This window comes from Xenopus laevis, chromosome 6L (genome assembly GCF_017654675.1).
Source record: "Xenopus laevis strain J_2021 chromosome 6L, Xenopus_laevis_v10.1, whole genome shotgun sequence".
NCBI classification, from domain to species: domain Eukaryota; kingdom Metazoa; phylum Chordata; class Amphibia; order Anura; family Pipidae; genus Xenopus; species Xenopus laevis.
The window spans coordinates 50,942,428-50,966,692 of record NC_054381.1 but is presented as its reverse complement, the minus strand read 5'-3'; the positions used below and the strand labels follow the sequence as shown (position 1 = coordinate 50,966,692).

Here is a 24,265-nt window from a genome sequence, read left to right as displayed (position 1 = left end):
AAAAAAGTAGACAAAACCAGCTTGTTTGTTACCTGAACCTGACCTAACCCGGTGAGCCTCTCTATTTATTGGCCCATGCCTGACCCACCCTGCTGTGACATTACGGAAAGACGAGGGACTTGCAGGCACAAATCTATAAAAAGGAAAGCCTGGAGAGAGAAGCGGGGGCACAATGAGGTTGTAAGCAGGATGGCCTTATGGAAATGTTGAGCCCACACACAGCCCAGCCCACAAAGTTGCATGGAAGTTGCCCCAAACCCGCCTGGCCAAGGGTTTTGGCCTAGCCCGCTCATCACTAATGTCTAGTGTGATCTAGTGTAATCTATGAGTATATCCTTACAACATACTATTTACAATTTGCCGACCTGCCTGCCCAGGGGGAACACAGGAGGAAAAAGACCCAGAGCACATGTGTTTGCATTTACTACAATAGAACAGTGACAATAGAACAGTGACAACCTTCCATTTCTGAACTGCCAGGGGCATACTTTGACCTAGGAAAGGGAAACTATTTCGTCTCTATGCTAAGGACCCACTTGTTTTCTAAAATTTAGGAGACTGCCTGAACAACCTGGAAAATGTAATCTACTCATGCACCATATCAACAAGACAATAGAAATGTGACCATACTATGTGTGCCACTCTTACAGTATCTATTTGTCCCTGATCAATCTGATACCCACATGTTTCTCTCATTGTATAGTTTCCTTTAGAGAAACTGTTAACTGTGTTCACAGGGTCCACATTACCTGGAATAACATTATACAGTATAGGAAGAACTTCCATCAAAATAATCTACAGCCTAATGTTTTAGGACTGCTTAACCAAAGGTATTGTATGTGCATGAAAAACATAATTAACATAATTTCACTACAAATCAGGCTTGCTTAATCATGTGCTAGTTTTTAGAAACACTTACTTTGACTGTTGGTAGGAGTATGCAGATGCATGTTCATTGTTTGTCTCTACGGTTATCTGTTGCTGTTGTCCACTTGCTTCCTGTGAAGATGGTACTGTCTGAGGAGAGTTATCAGCAACAACATCCTATAAATATCAATGGCATAATATCCCCTTCAGTGTTTTAAAATGAGTGTAGATGTACAGTAATGCTGCAGATAAAAACACTTTATTTTCTCCTTTGGCATGCCACAAATCAAATGATAGCCCTCAATTCTAGTAGGAAGAAGAGTGGCAGTGTGTGCCAGAAGACAAATTAAATTATGCATATAAATTTGTATCTCAACTAAAAAAAAATATTTTCTGAAAACCCATGGTCAAGGTTCATCAAGTGGATGGAGAAAGTAAATACTTTCCATGTTCCCACCTTCACTTCACTTCATCCAATATGAATAAAGGTATGGACCAAGGGAGCATCTCTCTCTATTAGCCACTAGCAAATAAAGGACACAGATGGCTCACATATTAAATGTGTTTATTTCTGGGGATTAAAAAGTGGCCCTATAATATAACTACAGATATAAGGCATATCATTTCTCAGCCATTCTTGCCCATTAGTAAATGTGATTACAACAGCTACTCTCACATGTTACAGTTATATTGGGCCAGATTCTATATGATAAGAAAAATGTATCCCATGAAAACTCAATAGAAGTAAATGGAGAGATCTGGAATTGAATTAGAAGATACATGTTTCTCATGGAGTTGAAACTGGTAGACTATGTGAGAAGCATGATGGAGATGTCAAACTCCTAACCTCAGACTATGTGAATATGAGGACAAATAAAGTGACACAAGTGTATGGTTGTGGTCATGCTCTGTCCTTGTGACACCATGAAAGATGAAGCAAATACTCCATAATATTGTACCTTGTTTGTAATTAGATGGGCCGTCTAAAATAGTGTGAGCTTGTATGAAATATCTAAGTGCCAGGCAGATACTATATAGAATCACATACTTTTTTTATTTACGTAACACCAAGATATTCTAAGGCACTTTCCTCTCCCAATGCAGTTTATAATCAAAGGTCCCTATAACATTCACACACTATGGTAAAATTATTCAGGAGCAAATTAACCTGCCTGTATGTATTTGGAACGTGGGAGGAAGTAAAGAGTATCCAATGGAAATCCATGCAGACATTGAACATGTGAACTCCTTGCCGATATTGCCTTGGATTAAAGTGAACCAAGGACCCCAAGACTAACCACTGTGCCACTATGTTACTTCTGGTACATCCACTATTCACTGAAAAATACATACAGGTATGGGATCTGTTATCTGGAAACTCACTATCCAGAAAGCTCTAAATTACAGAAAGGCTATTTCCCATAGACTCCATTTTATCCAAATAATCCACATTTTTAAAAGTGATTTCCTTTTCCTCTGTAATAGTATAAACCAGCACCTTGTATTTCATCCCAACTAAGATATAATTAAGCCTACTTAAGCGAAACCAGCTTATTGGGTTTATTTAATGTTTAAATTATTCTCGTAGACTTAAGTTATGAAGATCCAAATTACAGAAAGATCCATTATCCGGAAAACCCAAGGTCCCGAACAGTCAGAATGAAAGGTCCCATACCACACAGGGTGTGTGTTCTTAATAAAGAATATTGCATGTAGAAATGTAGATACTGTTAAGTATGTAACAGAATATTTATGTTTTTACAAAGAATATTCATGTTTTTTTAAAAAGAATCTGTAGCACAGAAGAAAAATGCAGTGTGCAGTAGTCTCTTTGTATATAAAAAAAAACTATAAAATACTTACTTCAACTTGTACAGCTGCTGGAGGCACAGGAGTATACTGGGGGATGAATGTTCCTTGCATAGGTGCAGCAGCAGTCATATACTAGAAAAAAAAAAAATATATATATATATTAATGAATATATAGGTACCAAGGAGTTTCATGTTCATTTAAAAGCACCAGGCCGAAGGCCAAGTGTTTTTATACAGGTCATGGAACTCTGAGGTGACTTCTAATATCCTCAATCTTTATTTATTATAATACACACGTTTTAGTCAAGTGACAGAAATGACATCACTAAGCTCCGATTTTAACTGTTTATATGGATATCATTTACAGGATATTAATGGCTCTTGTGGATTATATTCATATAGCAACCAGTCAAATAATTATTTTCTACCTGCAGTAAGCTTATCAAGGCTGATTATTTGCTACCTAAATACAAACTTTTCTCGTCCCCACACTGAGGATTGTTGAGTAGGGCTTACATTCATAGAAAACACGGGGTACCCTAAAGAGAGTACTGAAGTACAAATACAGAAACAACCCCATTTCAATTTAGACACCCAGTTATATTAATTAGCTAAATTAGTATAAGAATAACTGAATACAATGGTGTGCATGGAAAGGAGGGTACATCGAGAGAAGGTGGGATGTTTGGGTTCATTTTCTAAATCGGAACAGATGTAAGGCACAGTACAGGTATATTTCATAATACACAAATATCATAAAATAAGGGGATTCAATTTTTTTTTGACATATTGAGCAAGGTGGGCCTTTCTTTTCTTGGGAGTGTGGGAGAACAAGCAATTTAAGGGAACATTTCATTTAATAGAGGCATGCAAAATAATCTTGGGGCATTATGTTAAAGATGTTAAAGTTTAAAGATGTATCTGGATGCCCCTTTAGGAAAACCAGACTTGAACCTCCATAGAATAGAACAGTGACCCCGCATTTCTGAATTTCTGGCTTGGAGGCAAATTTTGGTTGCCTAAAAACCAGAGCCTCCTGTAATGTTCTAGTTCACATAGGGGCTGCCAATTAGAGCCCTTATTTGGCAACCCAGGAACTTTTTTCATGTTGTGTTGCTCCCCCAATAATTTTTAGATTAGAATGTGGCTTATAGGTACAAAAGTTTGGGGACCCCTGGAATAGAATATAAATAGCACAAATCTAGGTGCAATGACTCATAGCAATGTTTGCTTTTCAACTGCTGATTGGTTGCTAAATGTGATTAGACCTGTAGTAACCCTCTTGATTGCAATTCTTCTGTACTGAATCTTCTGTGCCATTTCAGTTCAAAAATGAAAAACAGAGGTGCAATAACTTACTGTCCCGGTTGTTCCCAAAGAGAGGTGGTTCATTTGTTGGGATAAAGGGCCCATCATATTTGCAGGCTGAATTGACATGGTGTGATCCATCGCCGGTGTTATAACAGCACCCTAAATCACAAATAACTATAAGCTGAAAACCAAGGGAAAGCACTGCAAACATTTTTTGTCGATTAAATGAAAACTAACATTTTTCTTATTTATTATTATGTCGCCCATGATACCACCTAGTCAAAAAATAAATATCCATTACATACAAAAAAATTTCAAATATGGAAAAACATATAAACCTAAAATATTAAATGAACATATCCAAAACTGTGCCAAATTCATTTGTGAGTGGCTGTTGCATTCCACTTGTGGGGCGTCAATATGAAAGGGTTTGAAAAGTGCAGCAAATATACAAATTCATTTGTGACTGCTTTCCTTTGAGCAGTCAAACTAATAGGGAATCACTAGCCGAATGCACATTTTCAAATAGGATCTTAACATCAGAAGATAACAACAAACAAGAACTGTACAGCAGAGAAAATATTTAGCTAATTGTTTTTTTAATGAGTGGAATCAGAATAGTTTCACTTGAATGAACAGCGGTAGCAAGTAATGTGTTATTCTGCTAATTGGCCTGAATTTCTGAAATGTCTATGTTAAATATCATAATAAAGCATTAATCAGGGCATAACATATGCCTTTCAGTATGTTTTTAATTTACCTGAATATTTTTAGACTTCTAAAAATTATTCTGCCAAATTGCAGTCCTTTTCTAATTCATGAAACTTTTAATATGAAGGGGGGGGGGTTGAAAATCTTTGCAATGAGTTTCTCAGGGCTGTTAATAAAATTGTATATTAATTAACACAAATGTGTTTTCCAGATACTACTGCAAAAAGCACTGCTTGACTTCAGACACTGGAGCTTATTTGTCAACACTGTGCAAATGGGCAGTAACTCATAACAACCAACTAGTGATTGGCTTTTTTTAGACAATCAGGGATTGGGGTTTATTTATTTTTTTGGGAGGGGTATGTAACAATTGTAACATACTTAATAATTTTGCAATACAGGTGCCTTTTCTTATGCCAACAAATCTGTCCTCTCCACAACCAACAGAGAGAAATTAGCATGCTAAATCTTACCTGAAGAACACCAACAGATTTGTGTAGATGCACAGAGTGAAATATTATAATAGGCGATAATATCAAAGAAATCCTATGCATATACTATCTGGGTGATTAACTGCAGAGGGCTCCCCTTGCGTGTTGCATCTATAGATACTTGCTCTTCCACCCAGTGGACAGCATGCAAGTAAGTATATATACATTTTTTGCAGTCACAAATAGTCTATGTGCATTCCATAATTGTTCCACTAACTCTAATCGAGGCCAGTATAATCGACATCAGTAAGAAAATTCTCTAATATATGTTCCCAGGTTGCTAATATCATATATGCAGATAACAGGGTAACATCCCGCTTTACCACCTGAAATCTGAATAAACTAGTTACTTTTAACTGAGATGTTAAAAATGATAACCAGGAAGGCAAACCTATATTATGGTAATATATTATTACTATTTCTAAAACTATTTTCTAAAACTATATATATATATATATATATATATATATATATATATATATATATATATATATATATATATATATATATATATATATATAAATATACTCACTAGTATCAGTAAATACTATTACCCATCTGTATTAATTAACAATAATTATACAGATAATTAATAATTAATACAGATGGGCAATAGTACCATGATGAGACACTGCCATGTGGTATGTAACAAATGAATTTATTTAACACAGATTTGATTTGAATTAGGTAAATCTGCACAAATAAATGCCAATTATTTTGTTAATTAATAATTGCCTAGTGCTTAAGGACCCAGATAGCACATAACCATACTACTTTGTATCAGTATAACCCAACTCTAAATTAACCAATTCCAGTACACCTCATTATACCCCTTGTATAACCATATCATTAATAGTTTATTTTAAAAATCTCAGTAATATATTTAGTAGGACTCTTCTCCTTGTATCTTTCTTCCTGTTCTTTTATTATGCGGTTATAAACATGATATCTCCTGATACCTGTTTTATAATCAAATAATTCACAATGAAAACTTCAGTATTATAAATGAAACATGAACATTGTCTTTTTTTTTTTATACAGTTGCGGTTTCTAGAGAGGCACTTTAACCTACTGGCTTTATCTACAAAAGCTTATGTCTGTCAATAAACCGTATTTCTCTATTTTATTACATATTTCTGTTGTGTTTTATGTGTTTTATTATGAGAGCTGGGATTTCTTCTTTGTTATAAATTTCATTGACATGCTTGAAGTTGTGTTATATATCCTGCAGCAGCCCCTTCACAAAGATTTATTTGGTGTATTGTTATGGTCGGGAATTATTACTACTTTCTGATCTAAGGTCCTGTGACATGGACACAATTTGATTATTAGGTGAAAGGAAATCTGTGAAGTTGTCTAAGCTTTCACCTTTCCTATACATACTTCTGTACATAAAAGTTCTTATACAAAACTACAACTAAATATTTACAACCAGGGCAGAATGAACAATTTTAAGGGATCGATCGAAGGATTTTTCTTCGATCAAAAAAAAGTTAGGAAAGTGCTGGGGAAGGTCTCCATAGGCTAACATTGTACCTCGGTAGGTTTAAACTGCCGAAGTATGTAGTCGAAGTATTTTTTAAAGAGACAGTACTTCGACTATCGAATGGTTGAATAGTCGAACGATTTTTAGTTTGAATCGTTCGAATCGAAGTCGAAGGTTGTAGTAGCCTATTCGATGGTCGAAGTGCCCAAAAAAATACTTCGAAATTCTACGTTTTTTTCATTTGAATCCTTCACTCGAGCTTAGTAAATGTGCCCCTAGAGCTTGATTTATGAAGGTTCAACTTACTTAAAGGGCATTTCCCTCAAACACCCCCATAACTTACCCAAGCAACATAATAGAGTGGGTTGGCAGAATGTTGCAGCTATGCTGTCCAGAAAACAGAAAGATATTGTAAAATCTGGCACAGCCTTATGATCCCCCTAATCCACTGGATGACACCCCTTTCTAGTTCTGTGAAGGTTCCTCTATCTTAAACCTCATTTGGAGAGCATAATTTTATCATGTCTCAAAGCTGTCAAAATAGTTGGATTTGCAACTACTATAATTATAAAACCTACTGTAACTGTATGTATATATCTATGCTCTTCCTCCCTGGCGATATTAAAATTTATTTGAAAAGTATAATATATATATATATATATAATATTTTACCCAGTGACCATAACATTAAAAAATATGCTATGACCTAAATAAGCCATTTTTAAATCAAGATAGGACAGTATTGAAATAGACACAATCATTAAAATCAAATTATAGGGATACCAATGACTATGTCAGTATCTCTTTAAAGGGATTCTGTCATGATTTTTATAGTTTACATTTTATTTCTAAATTACACTGTTTACATTGCAAATAATTCACTCTACTATTTAAAATTGTATTACTGAAAAAAGCAGGAGTTTTCCTGCCTTGGTGTTATTCATATGTCTTCCACTAGGTGGAGCTAGCAATGCAAACAAATCCTGTTGGATAGCTGCTATCGGGTTAGCTGCCCAATGTTCTGTTGATAGGCTGCTGATGGGCTGCTGGGAAGGGAAGGGAGGGGGGTGATATCACTTCAACTTGCAGTACAGCAGGAAAGAGTGACTGAAGTTTATCAGTGCACAAGTCACATGACTGGGGCAGCTGGGAAATTGACAATATGTCTAGCCCCATGTCAGATTTCAAAATTAAATGTAAAAAAAATCTGTTTGCTACTGATTTCAGTGCAGAATTCTGCTGCAGCAGCACTATTAACTGATTCATTTTGACAAAAACATGTTTCCCCGCAACAGCATCTCTTTAAATATCTATTTAAAAACTCAAATAGTCCACGGCGGGTTTTTAGAGTAATACTAACATGTTTTTGTAACAAGCTAAAAGTGTAGCACTTTCAAAATGTTTTCAGATCATTTTTAATTGATTTAAAATGAATTTGAACCTCATATTGAGTTAAATGTATTTTTGCCTTTTTTAGAGCACTTCTGAGTTCAAGTCATGTTATTCTATTTGTGGCATGTTTTTTACCCAGAAACATACAGTACTTTAGTGCTGCACATAATTCACTCAACCATATAAAATTTAATTCCTGAACCAGTAAGTGCATTTTTTTAGTTGTAATATTGGTGTGTAGGCAGCCACCTTAGGTCATTTTGCCTGGTTATGTGTTTTCAGAAAGAGCCAGCACTTTGGGATGGAAAAGGCTGTGGTTTTTCTACTCAATGTAACCGAAGGTGTCTCAGTGGGACCTGGATTTTACTATTGAGTGCTGTTCTTAGATCTACCAGACAGCTGTTATGTTGTGTTAGGGAGCTGTTATCTGGTTACCTTTCCATTGTTCTTTTGTTTGGCTGCTGGGGGGGGGGAAGGGAGGGGGTGATATCACTTGAACTTGCAGTAAAGAGTGACTGAAGTTTATCAGAGCACAAGTCACATGACTGGGGGCAGCTAGGAAACTGACAATATGTCTAACCCCATGTCAGATTTCAAAATTAAATATGACAAAAATCTGTTTGCTCTTTTGAGAAACAGATTTCAGTGCAAAATTCTGCTGGAGCAGCACTATTAACTGATGTATTTTGAAACATTTTGTTCCATGGCAGTATCCCTTTATATAAATGTTGGCATATATATAAAGAACAAAGTGAAAGGTGAAAGCTCTAGGGCACCTGTTTATAAAAAAAATACACATGCTAACTGTTAATCACAATTTTATACTACAATGGACAATGGAATGGGCAGATGAAGCATACCAGAGATCTATTTCATGGGTATAGAACAGCTGGGTGGTTAGAAGACTAGACAGCTTTTTTCAGAAGTACAGTATATGTTTGTGTTTGAGGGGGAACTAAACTGAGTTAAATGGAGAGGGGGATTATCAGTGCCCTGGGGTATGTGGCCTAATTACTATGGGAACAGAACTGGACTAGAAATAGTAAACAAAATTGCCCATTTTCCAAATATTTGAAAATGCCAATGACTAGCTAACTTATTTCCTACATGATCACCCCCTTCTAGGAGAATTCAACCCTAAAAATTAGTATGGCAGAAATGCCACATTTTATATACTGAACTTATTGAACCAGCCTAAAGGTTCAACATCTCTATAGTAGTAATTATTCAGGCATTTAAGGACATCACAGAAGATCTTGGATTTTGTTAGTGTCACTCACAAGCTCAGTGGGCTCTGAGCAGCTGTTGAGAAGCTAAGGTTAGGGGTCGTCACAAATCATCAAGTGGAAAATGAGGTTTGTCTGTCATATAAGCTGATGTTATGGGGCTGATTAGTAAATTATGAATTTTGCTGGTTTCTGAGCTGCCACGTACTAATAGTCTGAATTATTTACTAATCAGCCTAATATTGTAACGTTTATATTTTAGTAGAAATTTTGTATATATTTTCAATATATTGTGTGTCGGTCCCTAAGCTCAGTAAGTGACAGCAGCACAGAGCATGTGCAGTGAATTAGCAGAAAAGAAGATGGGGAGCTACTGGGGCATCTTTGGAAACACAGATCGTCCCTGATAAAAGGCTGTGGTTGCCTTGAGCTGGTAGAGAAGCCCAAAACATAATGTACAACATTTCTGCCCTATTTCTTTAGTCAAGCTTTAATTCCCCGTTAAATACAAATAAACAACTCATGCATCCCTTTGCTTACTGGAAAAAAGATAACTTAGTAGTATTCCTTATGCACTGCCTGTCAACTGAATTTAATGTGGACGTAGTCAGTAAAAGCATGAGTTATAGCCGAGGATATATCCCTCAGAGCGAATTAACTTTATGGCACATTCAAAAGGAAAGACTTTCAAATTACCTGTCTAAAATCTTAAGGGATTGGAGCTTTGAAAAACACATTAACTTTAATATAAGATTAGGGATTTTCACAGCCATTTCTGTTATGAAAAGCGCAAGTGAAATAAAGTCCATTAATACAAATGGACAGAACCATTAATCACTAACACTCACATGTAGCGCAATTAAGAGATATCGTTTACTTACTGTTGGTTGCATAACATATGATGGGTGAGGCATCCAGGATGTACTCTGGACCTAAGCAATAATGAACTAATGTTAGGGCTCAGGTGGCATTCGTGTGAGCACATGATTAATACATCTCAGCAATCACTTGGTAATGAACATTAAACTCCAAATTATTTGCAAAAATACAAAGATATTTAATGACCTGCATTTGTTAGATATAAAAGCACAATTATAAACATATCTTACTAATTCTTATGATGGGACATTTAATTACTGCATAGATGACCCAAGTGTATGTAAGAAAAGGGAGGCGTTTAGTTCTTTACTATCTGGCGAAAAGTCGCCAGCGTCCACTTTGCACCCATAAAAACAGTTCATCAGGCAAAAATTCGTTCAGACAACGCTAATTTACTAATATACGGAGTGAGCACCGGACATTGGCGACTTTTCACTAGCGTGACTACGGCAATGTCAGCAATTCAAATCGAAGATGCGCTAGGGTTCATTTTTGCCTAGCGCAAATTCGCTAGAGATCTAGTTTGCATACGGAGCAAAATTTAAAGTTGAATGGACATCTTTAGGTTATATGTTGCAGCAAATACATTACATTTCCACTGTTAATTACACAAGTCCAGGGAACCTTAATAAAGACAATAGAGTTGTTAAAATGCCCTACACATGAGCCCACTCTATAGTTATTGTTGAAAATGTAGGGGGGAAACCGGTTACCCAAAAAACATTTTTTAGGACTTTTGCAGGTTATCACTCTGAAAAAAGGAAAAGACGCCAGCGTTTTTTGAACTTTGATGTTTTTTCCACTTACAGAATAGCGAATTGGTGCTTGCATCCATTAAATCTGTGGCAACGCTGGCGAAAAGTCGCTCTTTAGTAAATCTGCCCCCAAGATGGGTGGTAGTTAGAATGCCACAAGACTCAGGGAATCACAAGACTGAGGGATATATTGTTAAGCTTCTGTTTAATAGGAACTTGTGCAAGATATGTATTGAGCAGCAATCTACCAAAGAGATGTAGTTGTACTTTCTACCACATGCAAAAGCGAACACAACAGAACCAAATATTCTTAGGGGTCTATTTATCATGCTTTTGTTTTCTAACTGATGAAAATCTAATTACTGATTGCTCTGAGCAACAACACTAGTAATGCTTCAATCCACTTTCTACAACAGCATGATAAATAGGCTCCTAAGTTTCAAATGTCTAATTAAATATGGTAGATCAAAAATCGTGTTGGCATTAAAAACACTGCAAATAAAGCACAAATACTTGCACAACTAGTTTCTGAAACCTTGAATAGTCAGGATTTTTTCAGAAAAACCCCATGAAAAGTCGCTAGAAAAAATTGACAAGTAAAGCTGGCAAGGTGGCGTTGAATCAGTGGGAAAAGTCTCTTAAAACTTGTTACTTTTGTAGTACTTTTTTACTAAAAAACACTCCTTTCATCCTCATTGAAAATGAACAGAACAATGTGATTCTCAATAGTGGTTTTTTTTTCATGAAAAAATGCAAACCCGACTATTAACTTTGAGTTTTACTTAAAGGGATACTGTCATGGGAAGATTTTTTTTTCAAAATGAATCAGTTAATAGTGCTGCTCCAGCAGAATTCTGCACTGAAATCCATTTCTCAAAAGAGCAAACAGATTTTTTTATATTCAATTTTGAAATCTGACATGGGGCTAGACATATTGTCAATTTCCCAGCTACCCCAAGTCATGTGACTTGTGCTCTAATAAACTTCAATCACTCTTTACTGCTGTACTGCAAGTTGGAGTGATGTCACCCCCTCCCTTCCCCCCCCCTCCAGTAGCCAAACAAAAGAACAATGGGAAGGTAACCAGATAACAGCTCCCTAACACAAGATAACAGCTGCCTGGTAGATCTAAGAACAACACTCAATAGTAAAAACCCATGTCTCACTGACACACATTCAGTTACATTGAGAAGTAAAAACAGCAGCCTGCCAGAAAGCATTTCTCTCCTAAAGTGCAGGCACAAGTCACATGACTGGGGGCAGCTGGGAAATTGACAAAATATCTAGCCCCATGTCAGATTTCAAAATTGAATATATTGAAAAATCTGTTTGCTCGTTTGAGAAATGGATTTCAGTGCAGAATTCTGCTGGAGTAGCACTATTAACTGATGACAGGATCCCTTTAAATAAGATAGCATTCTCTAACTACCAAATAAATGTTTTATCAGCCATTGCAGCTGCAAATAATGTGCAAATATGGGGAGGCCAATTTATCAACATTCTCATTTAAGTGGTTTTAGGGTAAAACTACGCGGTTGTTTTCAACGCGATCCGACGTGCTGCGACAAAACGCAGCCGACAAATCGCATGCAACGGAAATAAGGTAAGTGATAGAAATGTCGGATAAAGTTGCAGCGTTGATCCGACACGACACGACTGTCGGAAGTAGACGCAGCAGAGATTTATCATACCCCAAAGCTGCTAAAACTCTGAATCCGAAAATAGAAGTCCATGGCAGATGTCCCTTTTACAATCTTAAGATGTTGCAATCTGTGCTGGGCAGTGATGAGCGAAATTTCTCCCCATGTTTCACCGTGAAAAAACATCCATAGACTCGCAATGTTGCGCATTGACTTTGATGCATTTGACAAAATTTTGGCAAAGCAAAATGGGTCAGATTCGCTGGGTTTTGTAAGATAATTGGAGAAATTCTTGGGCGACAACTTTGAGTGATGGATGGGAGTTAGGTCGACTGTGTTTTAATTAAAAAAAATAAAATAAATTCATGTTTTAGTAAATCCCCCCCCTTAATGCCCTGGCATGAAATGTAGAAAGCAGAAATCAGCTAGTTAAAACTGCAAGTAAAAGGACAGAACATAAGAATAATCCATCTTCTAAACAGAAGCAGCACCTACTATACATAAAATGATTTATGCTTAATTATGATTATGAGTCCCAAGGCACTAGCGCGTTTTCTGCATTTTAGCAAAAATGTCAGGAAAACTGTCTCTTGCTCTTGATTACAGACATGTTTTACCCCACCTTGTACAAAAGTTATATCAGCTTCATAATGACCTGTACGCATTAATTCAGAACTATGCATGCACAGAATAATCATTGCTAATTACCTGGTATGTAGAGACAGGGGAAGCAGCAATAAATGGTGTGATAGATGTCTGTGGAATCATACGATTTGTGGCAATATTATATGGGGAAGAATAAAATCTGAAATGAAAGAGAAAAGCAAGAAAACCTTTTTTTTAACAAATTATTACATAACCAACTGAATCTGGATCCACTGAAAACTTTTAAAAGATATAGATTTCGGGGGATTTTCTTTTAAACAGAAAAAGTTCTTGACTGAAAAAAAAGTTAGAAAATTTGAGCTGGACAAATTCTATATGTACATATATAAATCATTGGCAGAAGGACGGTGTACAGGAAGAAATAGCTGATTCAAATGAACCAGTAATTCAACCATAAATATCTTCTATCAGCCAATGCAGCTCCAAAGAAAGGTAAGAAAATAATGTGCAATATATATAGTGAATTACTTAGGGACAGATTTATCAAGGGTCGAAGTGAATTCGAGAGAATTTTTCGAAGTGAAAAAAATTCGAAATTCGAGGTAATTTTTTGAATACTTCGACCATCGAATAGGATACTACGACTTTGAATTTCCTTCGACTTCGATTTGAACTAAAAATCGTTCGACTATTCAACCATTTGATAATCGAAGTACTGTCTCTTTAAAAAAACTTCAACTTCAATACTTTGCCAACTTAAACCTGCCGAAGTGCTATGTTAGCCTATGGGGCTATAAACGTGCAATAAAATCATTCGAATCGTACGATTCGAAGTAAGATCGGATAAAATCCTCCGACTTTGAATTCGAATGTCGGAGGATTCTATTTGATGGTCAAATTTCAAAGTATTTTCTACTTCGAAATTCGACCCTTGATAAATCTGCCCCTACATATATGTACAGGAATTACACCCCAGAGTGTCTCTTAGATGCAAAAGAATATAAAGTATTAATCAGAAACTTTACCATATAGATTTTAAACAGTTTGCAAAATTAGAAAAATGAATAATAGAAATGTCAAAAATCTAACATTCGTATTTAAAAACATATTGAAGACCAACTGAAAAGGGACTTCTACAATGTAGTGAAAAGTTAATTCTAAGGTGAACTTTTCCTTTAGCCACTTCACACATTGACCAGAATCTGTTCTACTGCTTTGTGCAGCCAAAAATCATTCTGTTCTTTGCAACTCAATATCGAGATGAATCATTTACACATTTTCTATAATTCAAAGTTGCTTCTTGGTACAAAATTCTCAATTTGTTCTTTAAATACATCAGATTATCCTCTTGTCTTACATTTAGTTCATCTATGTGCAGAGAGAGGCCTTACTATCTGTTTTATTATTAAAGAGAAAAGGGAAAAAGGAAAAATTTGGATTATTTGTATAAAATGGAGTCTATGGGAGAAGGCCTTTCCGTAATTCGGAGCTTTCTGGATAATGTATTCCATACCTGTAAAAAATGATCTTGATATACACTGTATTCATTGCACAGAGGGCACATGGATAATTACTGTAAAATAGGCATGTCGAGGTAGAAATGTATTAATTAGGCTTCCTTCATCTGTATCTAATGCATCCACATTTACCATTTTATGGACTCGGATATGATTAATTGTGTTATTCTTGCTAATATTGTACAAATCAATACTACATAATATATATATATAAAATAAAGACCCTTCTTCTGCCTAAAAATCAAAATGAAAAGAAAATCAGCATTAAAGAGCAGCAAGCAGAGAAGAAAAATATATATAGAGTATAGTACAGGTATGGGACCAGTTATCCAGAAGGGATCTTTCTGTAACTTGGATCTTCATACCTTAAAGGGATACTGTCATGGGGAAAAAATTTTTTTCAAAATGAATTAGTTAATAGTGCTGCTCCAGCAGAATTCTGCACTGAAATCCATTTCTCAAAGGAGCAAACAGATTTTTTTATATTCAATTTTGAAATCTGACATGGGGCTAGACATATTGTCAATTTCCCAGCTGCCCCAAGTCATGTGACTTGTGCTCTGATAAACTTCAATCACTCTTTACTGCTGTACTGCAAGTTGGAGTGATATCAACCCCTCCCTTTCCCCCCCCAGCAGCCAAACAAAAGAACAATGGGAAGGTAACCAGATAGCAGCTCCTTAACGCAAGATAACAGCTGCCTGGTAGATCTAAGAACAACACTCAATAGTAAAAACCCATGTCCCACTGAGACACATTCAGTTACATTGAGAAGGAAAAACAGCAGCCTGCCAGAAAGCATTTCTCTCCTAAAGTGCAAGTCACATGACTGGGGGCTGCTGGGAAATTGACAAAATGTCTAGCCCCATGTCAGATTTCAAAATTGAATATATAAAAAAAATCTGTTTGCTCTTTTGAGAAATGGATTTCAGTGCAGAATTCCTCTGGAGTAGCACTATTAAATGATGCGTTTTGAAAAAAACATGTTTCCGATGACAGGATCCCTTTAAGTCAAATAGAGGTGTCTAGTGATGGGCCAAAAAATTCTGCAGGAGTGAATTCACTACGAATTTTTTCATTTAACTGCTGGTGAATAGATTCGTCAGCGAAAAATCTACTGCGTCGATAAAATGTGGGCGCACGTCAAAATAGTTGCACACGTAAACATTGTCACGCGTCAAAATTATTCGGACGGCATCACCAGGCATGATCACATAAAAAATGTATTTATTAAGCTAGCGTTATACATTTAAGTTATCGTGTAAAATTCCAGCACAAAAACAGTTTGTCCCATCACAGATTTTTACACCGTTTTTCACATTTTTATTTATTGCCATATTTTATTACCTCCTGAATTTTTCTTATTGACGTTAATGATTTATTCAAGGTTTGATGTGGTTTAAAATAATGATGTAAAATACGACGATTGGGTGGTGTAAAAGAAAATACACACGTTCGTAAATACTACATTTATTCTTTTCTACTTTTCATAACAAAAATTATTATTAAAACAGAAGTAGAAGTCCCTACAGCTCTTCATCACTAATTCTTCTTTTCATACCTGAGAATCTTATAGCATGAATTTTGCCACATTTCCCCACTGCTAGGAAACAGCTATATCTGCCTGTATGCATTTTCTCTTTTTCTATAGTGTCCATATGTGTCTTTGCTTGGCCTTCTAATATGGACTTACTGTAATCATGTATTTAGTTTGAGTGGAATAGAGATTAGTGTAACATTGAACCATTTTATTATTTACTGTTTGTGCACCAACCTGCAATATCATAAATAATAATAATGCAGCTCTATAATCAGCCCTTCCTCTCACACTTCACTTCAGATTGTTTCCTTTATGGAACCTAACTGTATACTAAAGGGATTATTTATTAAAATGTCAATGTTAAAATCTTCAAAAATTCGATAGAAAACTCAAATATTTAGAGGGGGAAAAAAACTCAATTTATGAAGATTTATTATACTCCGATGCTGCAAAAACCCAGAATCTGAAAATCTGCCATCTTAAGCTGGCCATAGACGCAAAGATCTCATCGTATGAATCGAGGATTCGTACGATTTTCTGAACGTGTGTGGAGAGTCCAGACATTTTTCGTCCGGCGGAGATCGGCCGTTTGGTCGATCAGACAGGTTAGAAAATTACAGTCGGCTGCCGATAATATCTCTGCGTGTATTGCCGATCGTACGATCAATTGTAGTGTGTGCTGGGGTTAGCCCGAAAATCCAATTTTTTCATTGTTTTCAGCCAAAAATTTTAAAAATTTGAGCAATTCAGGAAAAAAGCCAGAAAAATTCAAGCTATTTGGGGAAAAGCCAAAAAAAAACTACTCAGACCGACTTTAACCCTTAGTATGATTTTTTAGTTAAAGCAGAAGGTTTCCAAACTGCCATAAATAAAGCTAACACCATCATTTGTATGTATTTCTTTGATATCAATCCATTGTCTAAACTTGTTTCCTTCAAATATCAACTTCCACCAATGTAATTAATCAGTTCCTTTTTCTGTTCTCATCTCATCCTGTAAAACCAGATTTCTTACTTTGTTTAAAATGTAACTATTAATTTCTGAGAACTGTTCACTTAAGTGTCAATTTCAAATAAACCCTTAATCAAATTCTGTTTCAACCTCCAGGCTAATACATTCACACAAAGCACATCAAATGGCTCCCATTCACAAATGGGAAATGTGCAGTAATACATGTGCGAGTATGTTCAGTCCTAAAACAATCATTTTCTGTCTCTCCAGCTCATTCATAATATGCATTGTGTTTTCTGCTGGGGAGGGGGTGGCAACAACTACATACAATATTGGCTATAATTTAATCACATACTATTTGGGTGCTCATACAGTTAAAACATCTCATGGTTCCTACTTCTTACATGACTTGTAACGTCAATGCAGGAGTCGAATAAAACATCACCTTCACACACAAACCATTCATTAGGTTTCATCGACTTAACCGTGAGTGCATTGTGAAGGCTTCATTAACTAGCAACAGCTTGATAAATCACATCTACACTCTGCTACCTTTAAGTTCAATTTCATCTTTCACTTGGCCTTTTAACATCTCATTGTCTTCCCTCCTCATTCGTACAGCAGGGTGACATTTTTATCTTTCTTTACAACTTACGGTTCCTTGCAAGTCCTTGTGATTTTTCATTATTGAACAGCTGGATACAGCACTCACTACAAACCCTGAATATATATACAGTATATGCCATAGGAAATACGTCTTGTATCTTTAAGTACCTCTCAGCCCTATTCAATCAAGTCAAGTGCAAACAACAATGACTCCCTTTATAGAACTTGAAAATCAGAAAATAAAAACTTAAAATGAGTCATTTTCTTAATTTTTTAAATTACCTTTTAATTGTTTTCATTATTTTGTTTTCTGATTGCAAATAGCTTCAGATGCTGCCAGCAACAGTGTGTTACAGCTTCACAAGTATACAGTAACATAGTAACATAGTCAATTTGGTTAGAAAAAGACACGTCCATCAAGTTCAACCTCTATTTTAACCTGCCTAACTCTTAGTTGATCCAGAGGAAGGCAAAACCCCCATTTGAAGCCTCTCCGAAGCCTCTAGTTTCATGAAATAAGATGGACTTAACATAGAGCAGTACTGCTTTTATTGTTACATTAAAGGAGAATTAGTTATAATGACTGGGGGAGGTGCCAAATGTTCGGCATTACACTTGTGAGATCAGAAGCCAAAATGTCAACATATACCAAAGCAAATTATTAAGGATTATGCTGTTAAATTTATTATTTCTCTAGATATGTGGCTCTATTTTGCATATGTGGATTTTAACATTTATCACAGTGATGTATTTACAATAAAGAAGATGCTGTGTGCACTTACCCATTCTGCATAGCTGCTGCTGGGTCATATGTAAGAGTCATTCCAGTCTATAAAGAAACCAAAATATTCTGTATAGTAAAATTGCTCTATGAAAAAATATTCTCGACAAAAAATACACACATACTCTATACGCAGGAACACATACACCCAAAATATAAATACAGGTAGGGGACCTGCTATCCAGAATCTGGACCTGGAGTTTTCCTTAACTCTACTAGAAAATCATGAAATAAACCCAAAAGGCTGGTTTTGATTTTAATTATTTCTTAGTTTGTATCAAGTACAAGGTACTGTTTTATAATTACAGAGAAAAAGGAAATACTTTTTATAAATTTGCATTATATGGATAAAATGGAGTCTATGGGAGATCCATAATTCAGAGCTGTCTGGATAATGGATCCCATACCTGTCCAAAAAATACAAATAAGAAAAGTGTCCAGATAATGGATTGTTCATTTTGAAAGAATTTCCTGATTTTTCAGTTTTCCACTTTTCCAATAAGAGATATTGTCTTGTGAGGTATAAGCATGTCTCAAGTGCTAGTACGTGTAACACTTCATTTTACATTTCATTATATATTATAAACGTTTGTTGTATTATTCAATCTCTAGAAAATGCTAAAATAATACCTTATAAAGCAATACATTTTTTGCCAAACAAATCAGCCAGTGATGAATCTTAAACATGTTCAGCAGTTACAGCGATTGAAAAACAAATACTTTTTTAATTTTATTTTAAATGCCATATGTCTATAAATTAACATTGTCTTTGCCTTATGGCAACCTTCCATATCCAATATGCTTTATACAAAACTGTTAGTATTTTGTTCTCAAGACAGAACCATACCATAAATCTATTCAATGTGAATTTCAAAGGTGCAGTTCTTTGGATTCTTAAGCATCTTTGTATGGAGGGTAAAGAAAAGTGTGGCTACTAATAAGCCAATACCAAGAGAGTTTTCACATTATCCAATCAATTCATCAAACCAAAGAGAAGGAATAAACACAAAACCAACAACATAAAGGCAATAATAGCCTTATCATGTCATAGGTTGTACGTCATTAGATGGAAAACACAAGAACACAAGTAGCCAAACAGTCATGAGGGCCTCCCAAAACATATACTGATTCTGATATTATTAAATAATTGCAACTCTTTATTGCAAAGGTAATTGTGTTCATTTAAGCATCAGACTCCCTGTTTTCTACAATTGAGCTGATATGTGTTAATGATGAAGGGAAACTAGGAGCAGACCCTAAAATGTTTCACTTTTCCATAGGTTTTCCAAGTCAATAAATTGTAGAATTGCCATTTTCTATCAAAACTTGTAGGATCAGGAGCAAAGGGACTAAGTCGGTTGGCAGTGCTAGAGAAGTATTGCAAGACATTCTATGTACAGATCATGGCTGCCTGCTACACTGACCTTGAAAGAGACAGTGACAGAAAATGGATTTTTTACAAAGAGTAGGACAAAAATGGATGCAAATTGTTATGTTTATTGCACGTGTGCCCTGCCCTTTTCAGGTCTGTATGTTCCAAAAAGATGAACCAAGAGCACCAGTGGGCGGAGGCCACAACACTGCCATGTCCTTACTGACTTCCCAATGAAGGACAGGGATGCCTTGGTGCTTTTGCTAGACACACATTTCAGTTTTTAACACACATTGTAAACCCTTAGTAATGTCAGCCCCAAGCCCAATAGCCCCATAACGCTATACCAGTTATGGAGATATCATTGGAATGGCTGCAATGGCATGTTCAATATCAGCAGAGGTAGAAGCAAAATAATGAGATAATGGAAAGTTATCCAAGGAGTTAAGCTGGCAATAGACGCAAAGATCTGATCGTACGAATTGAGGATTCCTGACATTTTTCGTTCAGCGGAGATCGGTCGTTTGGTTGATCGGACAGGTTAAAAGATTTCTGCCGATAATATCTCTGCGTGTATTGCCGATCGTACGATTTTCAGAGGGAGACTGTCACCAGCTTTGGTCGGACATAACTTTCATACGATTGCTGTCAGGGGCAGAACATCGGCTGATCTGTTCTTTTACTACTTTATTTGATCAGAATGGTTAGTGGCAGGTCGGGAGATGGGAAAGTCCAATCGTACAATGATTCGTACGATCTGATCTTTGCGTCTATGGCCGGCTTTAGATCTAAGATAATCAAAAATGCTTCTCAAGAGTTACTGGATATCCTTTTTAATCAGTAGTGACCAATGTTCCCCTTAAGGTGTGCACTCGTGCACACACACAAATTTTGGGGCAAGTGCACACAATAAATTGTGTAAATTCTGACCTGAGCCCACAGTTTTTAAAAACTATACACACAAGTTTAAAATATGAACACAAAAGATTTTTTTTTGTTCACAGTGCCGAGAAGCAATTGGAGGGAACAGTTACATTGGTAATGACGTTTGCCTTCCCTTTACATTCTGCATACAATAGAAAATGAAACTAGGCCAAGATGAGCAAATTCCGCAACTCCCGGGACCCCTAATACTCACCAAAAATGCTGATTGTAAGATTTACAGCAATATATACAAATTACCTAATGGCTGCCAGTTAAATTGGTGGTCAAGCCATTTATTTCCGATTATATAGCAACTCTGTAATAGTCATGGATGTTCTACAAAGCCTCCGCACATAATGTTATTCCTTTGCATTAGCACACGCTCAGCTTGAAAGATCTGATTATGTTTTAAAGTCCCCTCATTCTCCTAACTTGATTTAAAAGCAATTTCCAAAATTTTCACCACATGCCTAAGTACCAAAGCTCATAACGTAAAGCAGTTGGGAACTATATTACTTGCATCTGTTACAGACGGAGCAGCAAAGGAGCTAAATACTGTTAGGATCAGGGGGCTATGTTTTGCTCAGAAATAAAATCATGCAGTAACTTAATTTTGCATAGAAAATTCATTTATAAACGGGAGATCGTGATTTACAAAGGCAGAGATTTTATGAGAAACTACCCAAACCGAGCATTGTGGTAGGAATAGATAAGAAAAGATTGGGTTTGTTATGAATAATCATTTATTCTTAGACTGTGCTTCATCTGTTCCTGATTCAATAGTGGGAAATAATTAGAGATTGTATTTCATGAGGAAGGCAGAGGAGCTTGTGCCTGTCTCATTAGAGTTCATCAGCTGGAAGAACCATTTCCAGGATGCAGTTTCATCCAAGTATTTCATAAAAATACATCCATCAAACGAAATACACAGCTCAGTGGCTGTAACGCGATTGCTTGCAGTATTGGGATGTGTGGCTTCTTCTCCATTTCTGTGAAGTGGAAGGTGGAGTGAGCAAATCATTTGTAACAAAGAAGTTTTATTAGAAATAAGCTGTATTGGCATGAGTGGGCATGTTTTAACTGATAACTGCCCCAGGCAAACCAAGTGGCCATTGCTATGCAAGGCATAAGACCCTTCTAAGAAGTCATTTAATATACCCTGGACACATTATAGTAAAATAGCTTGGAAAAAGAAACCCATCAACAAATTCTACCTTGAATGTCTATATCTAACCTAAGGGTTGAAAACAGGACAATTAGTGCTCATTACAAAAGCACTCAGCACTCAGGGTCTGGCTGCAGGATTGAAAGTCATGTGCTAGATGCAAAATGCTGTGTTGGCAGGTGCAAGATAGCTCTGTCCTAACCATGTGCAATAAGGCAGCTGGAAAACCATAGTGGCACTTCCTAAATGATTATTTATTATTATAAATACAGTGCAGCACTCTATTAATGGGCACAGGGAGGTCTCACCAATCCTTTTTGGAGCAAAAGTCATTCAGAAAAGTGTACGGCAGGGCAAAAGTGTGCAAGAAGCATGTTGGTTTGGATCAGCTCTTTTTTGCACTGTTAACATTGGACTAGCATTGCCCATAGCACTCTTCCCTAATGCTCCATATTGTCTTTGTTAAGTCACCCAAGGCAGAGGGCACACAATAGTGATCAGCCAGAGACAAAGCCTTGGTCTAAAACTGCACCTGACATGGTTTCTCAGAGAACTCATGTACCTTCTAATTCATTTGCATCTGAATATAGTATAATATAAGATAATATAAGGTTAAAATTAATGGCAAGATTATCCTACTAGTAAAAACCTATTAAGTTATACATAACCATGGGTGTTAGGGGCACGTTGAGATACAGTAGATATATCCAGACGCCGAGGTGCTGCTCAAGTAATTGAACCAGAGATCCACAGGGCGGATATTTTCATTCGACTCCATTAACCCAAGTAAAGTTTGCTTTGCTTCATCAAGCAAAGCCCATATAGACCATAGTACCTGAGCTGCAATATATCATGCACAACATCCCAAAAGGTCTGAGGGTCAGCCTCTTTTTGTGATGCCCAACATCACAAAACCAACCAATCTACAGAAAACAAAAAAAAAAAAATTCTACATTCCCTTTGAACACAAATAATCTACGGGGATATCCATTACTGGAGATAGCTCATGTCATAAAGCAGTCTTTGGCACCTGAAATGAATGCATGTACATGGCATGTGGAATATAGAATCTCCATGTCATTTATTGCTGACACTCTCCTAATAGATACAGTAGTGTAGCAATACAAATATCAGAGCAAGAAGCAAACATTGGGGCTGTTGGGAGCAGTGCATTTTCCTTTAGTGACCAGTCAGTCTATTACAAGTTAGAATATGATAGCAACAATATGAATTATTACTATTGGTAACTGCAGCTATGTTTGTAAGTCAGTCCCATAGTGGGGATTTTGTTTATAAAACATTTTTTCAGCAGAATAATAGGAAGGAGAAGGGAAAATTCTCCTGATCTCCTGATGCCAAACACCTGGTCAATAATATCCTGTAGACCATATAGTAAATATCAAGTGATTTGCAAATATAACACTTATGTTACCTGCATTTGGCAGGTGCTCTAGATATAAGTAAAAATAGTCCATTGAACTTGGACACTGGCCAATTCTCCATCTCTGTTCTCCCAATAGCAGCCTCCTAAACCTTCAAGCCTGGAAACTATGAATTGTTTAACATATTTCTGCATATATTAAGAAGGGAAATCTACAGCGCTATATAAATAAATGATGATGATGATGATGAAGGGAAAATACTCCATGTAAACAGAATTTTATATCATCCATACTTTGCAAATTGTTTTGGCAATCGTGATATAATAAATTCTGAGGTTAGGGCATTTTGAACATGTCATGAGGGTGGCTTTCAAAATCTACAGGTTAGGCAACCCTGATCCAATGTACTTTTCCTACAGAATTCTCTTCCATTTCATTATATCGGTGATCTATTGCTACTTCTAACACATAATAATGCTATATATTAGACAACTGTACACATTGCCTTGATTAAAAGCAAGGAATGTCTTCACTCTCCAGCATAATAAAAAAAAATCTTTTTTTGGACCTATATATTATAGAAAGAGACATGCATCCAAGTTAAGACACCGATCTCCAGATCCTCATCTGTGCTTTATGTCCATAAATCTGTATTTGGTGTAACAGACTGCAAAGCTGACATAATAAAAAGCAGACGTGGGAAGCCGGTTAAGGACACTGGTGAGTTAATAACATAATACACTAGGTGGCGCAGTAGAACTTAAAACTGTGTAGAGAGTTAACAGCACTAGTGTTTTTTGTTATCTCCAGCCTTGCAATGCTTGTTAGCTATTTAAATTAACCCAGGCATA

The 24,265-nt window shown here is 36.2% G+C and overlaps 1 protein-coding gene across 3 annotated transcripts in view; it reads right to left on the bottom strand.

Annotated features, from left to right (window-relative positions):
• rbms3.L (RNA binding motif single stranded interacting protein 3 L homeolog) overlaps positions 1 to 24,265 on the bottom strand; it is a 343,617-nt gene that overhangs the window by 4,895 nt on the left and 314,457 nt on the right. The window contains exons 8-13 of one of the 3 annotated variants that reach the window (XM_018267467.2): positions 18,573 to 18,619; positions 13,279 to 13,375; positions 10,178 to 10,228; positions 4,039 to 4,149; positions 2,731 to 2,811; positions 920 to 1,044 (exon numbers count right to left, since the gene is read on the bottom strand). In XM_018267467.2, coding sequence (XP_018122956.1) covers positions 920 to 1,044; positions 2,731 to 2,811; positions 4,039 to 4,149; positions 10,178 to 10,228; positions 13,279 to 13,375; positions 18,573 to 18,619 — 512 coding nt within the window. Of the gene's footprint in view, positions 1 to 915; positions 1,045 to 2,730; positions 2,812 to 4,038; positions 4,150 to 10,177; positions 10,229 to 13,278; positions 13,376 to 18,572; positions 18,620 to 24,265 lie in introns of those variants that run through there. The other 2 variants (XM_018267469.2, XM_018267468.2) reach the window with 2 other exon arrangements.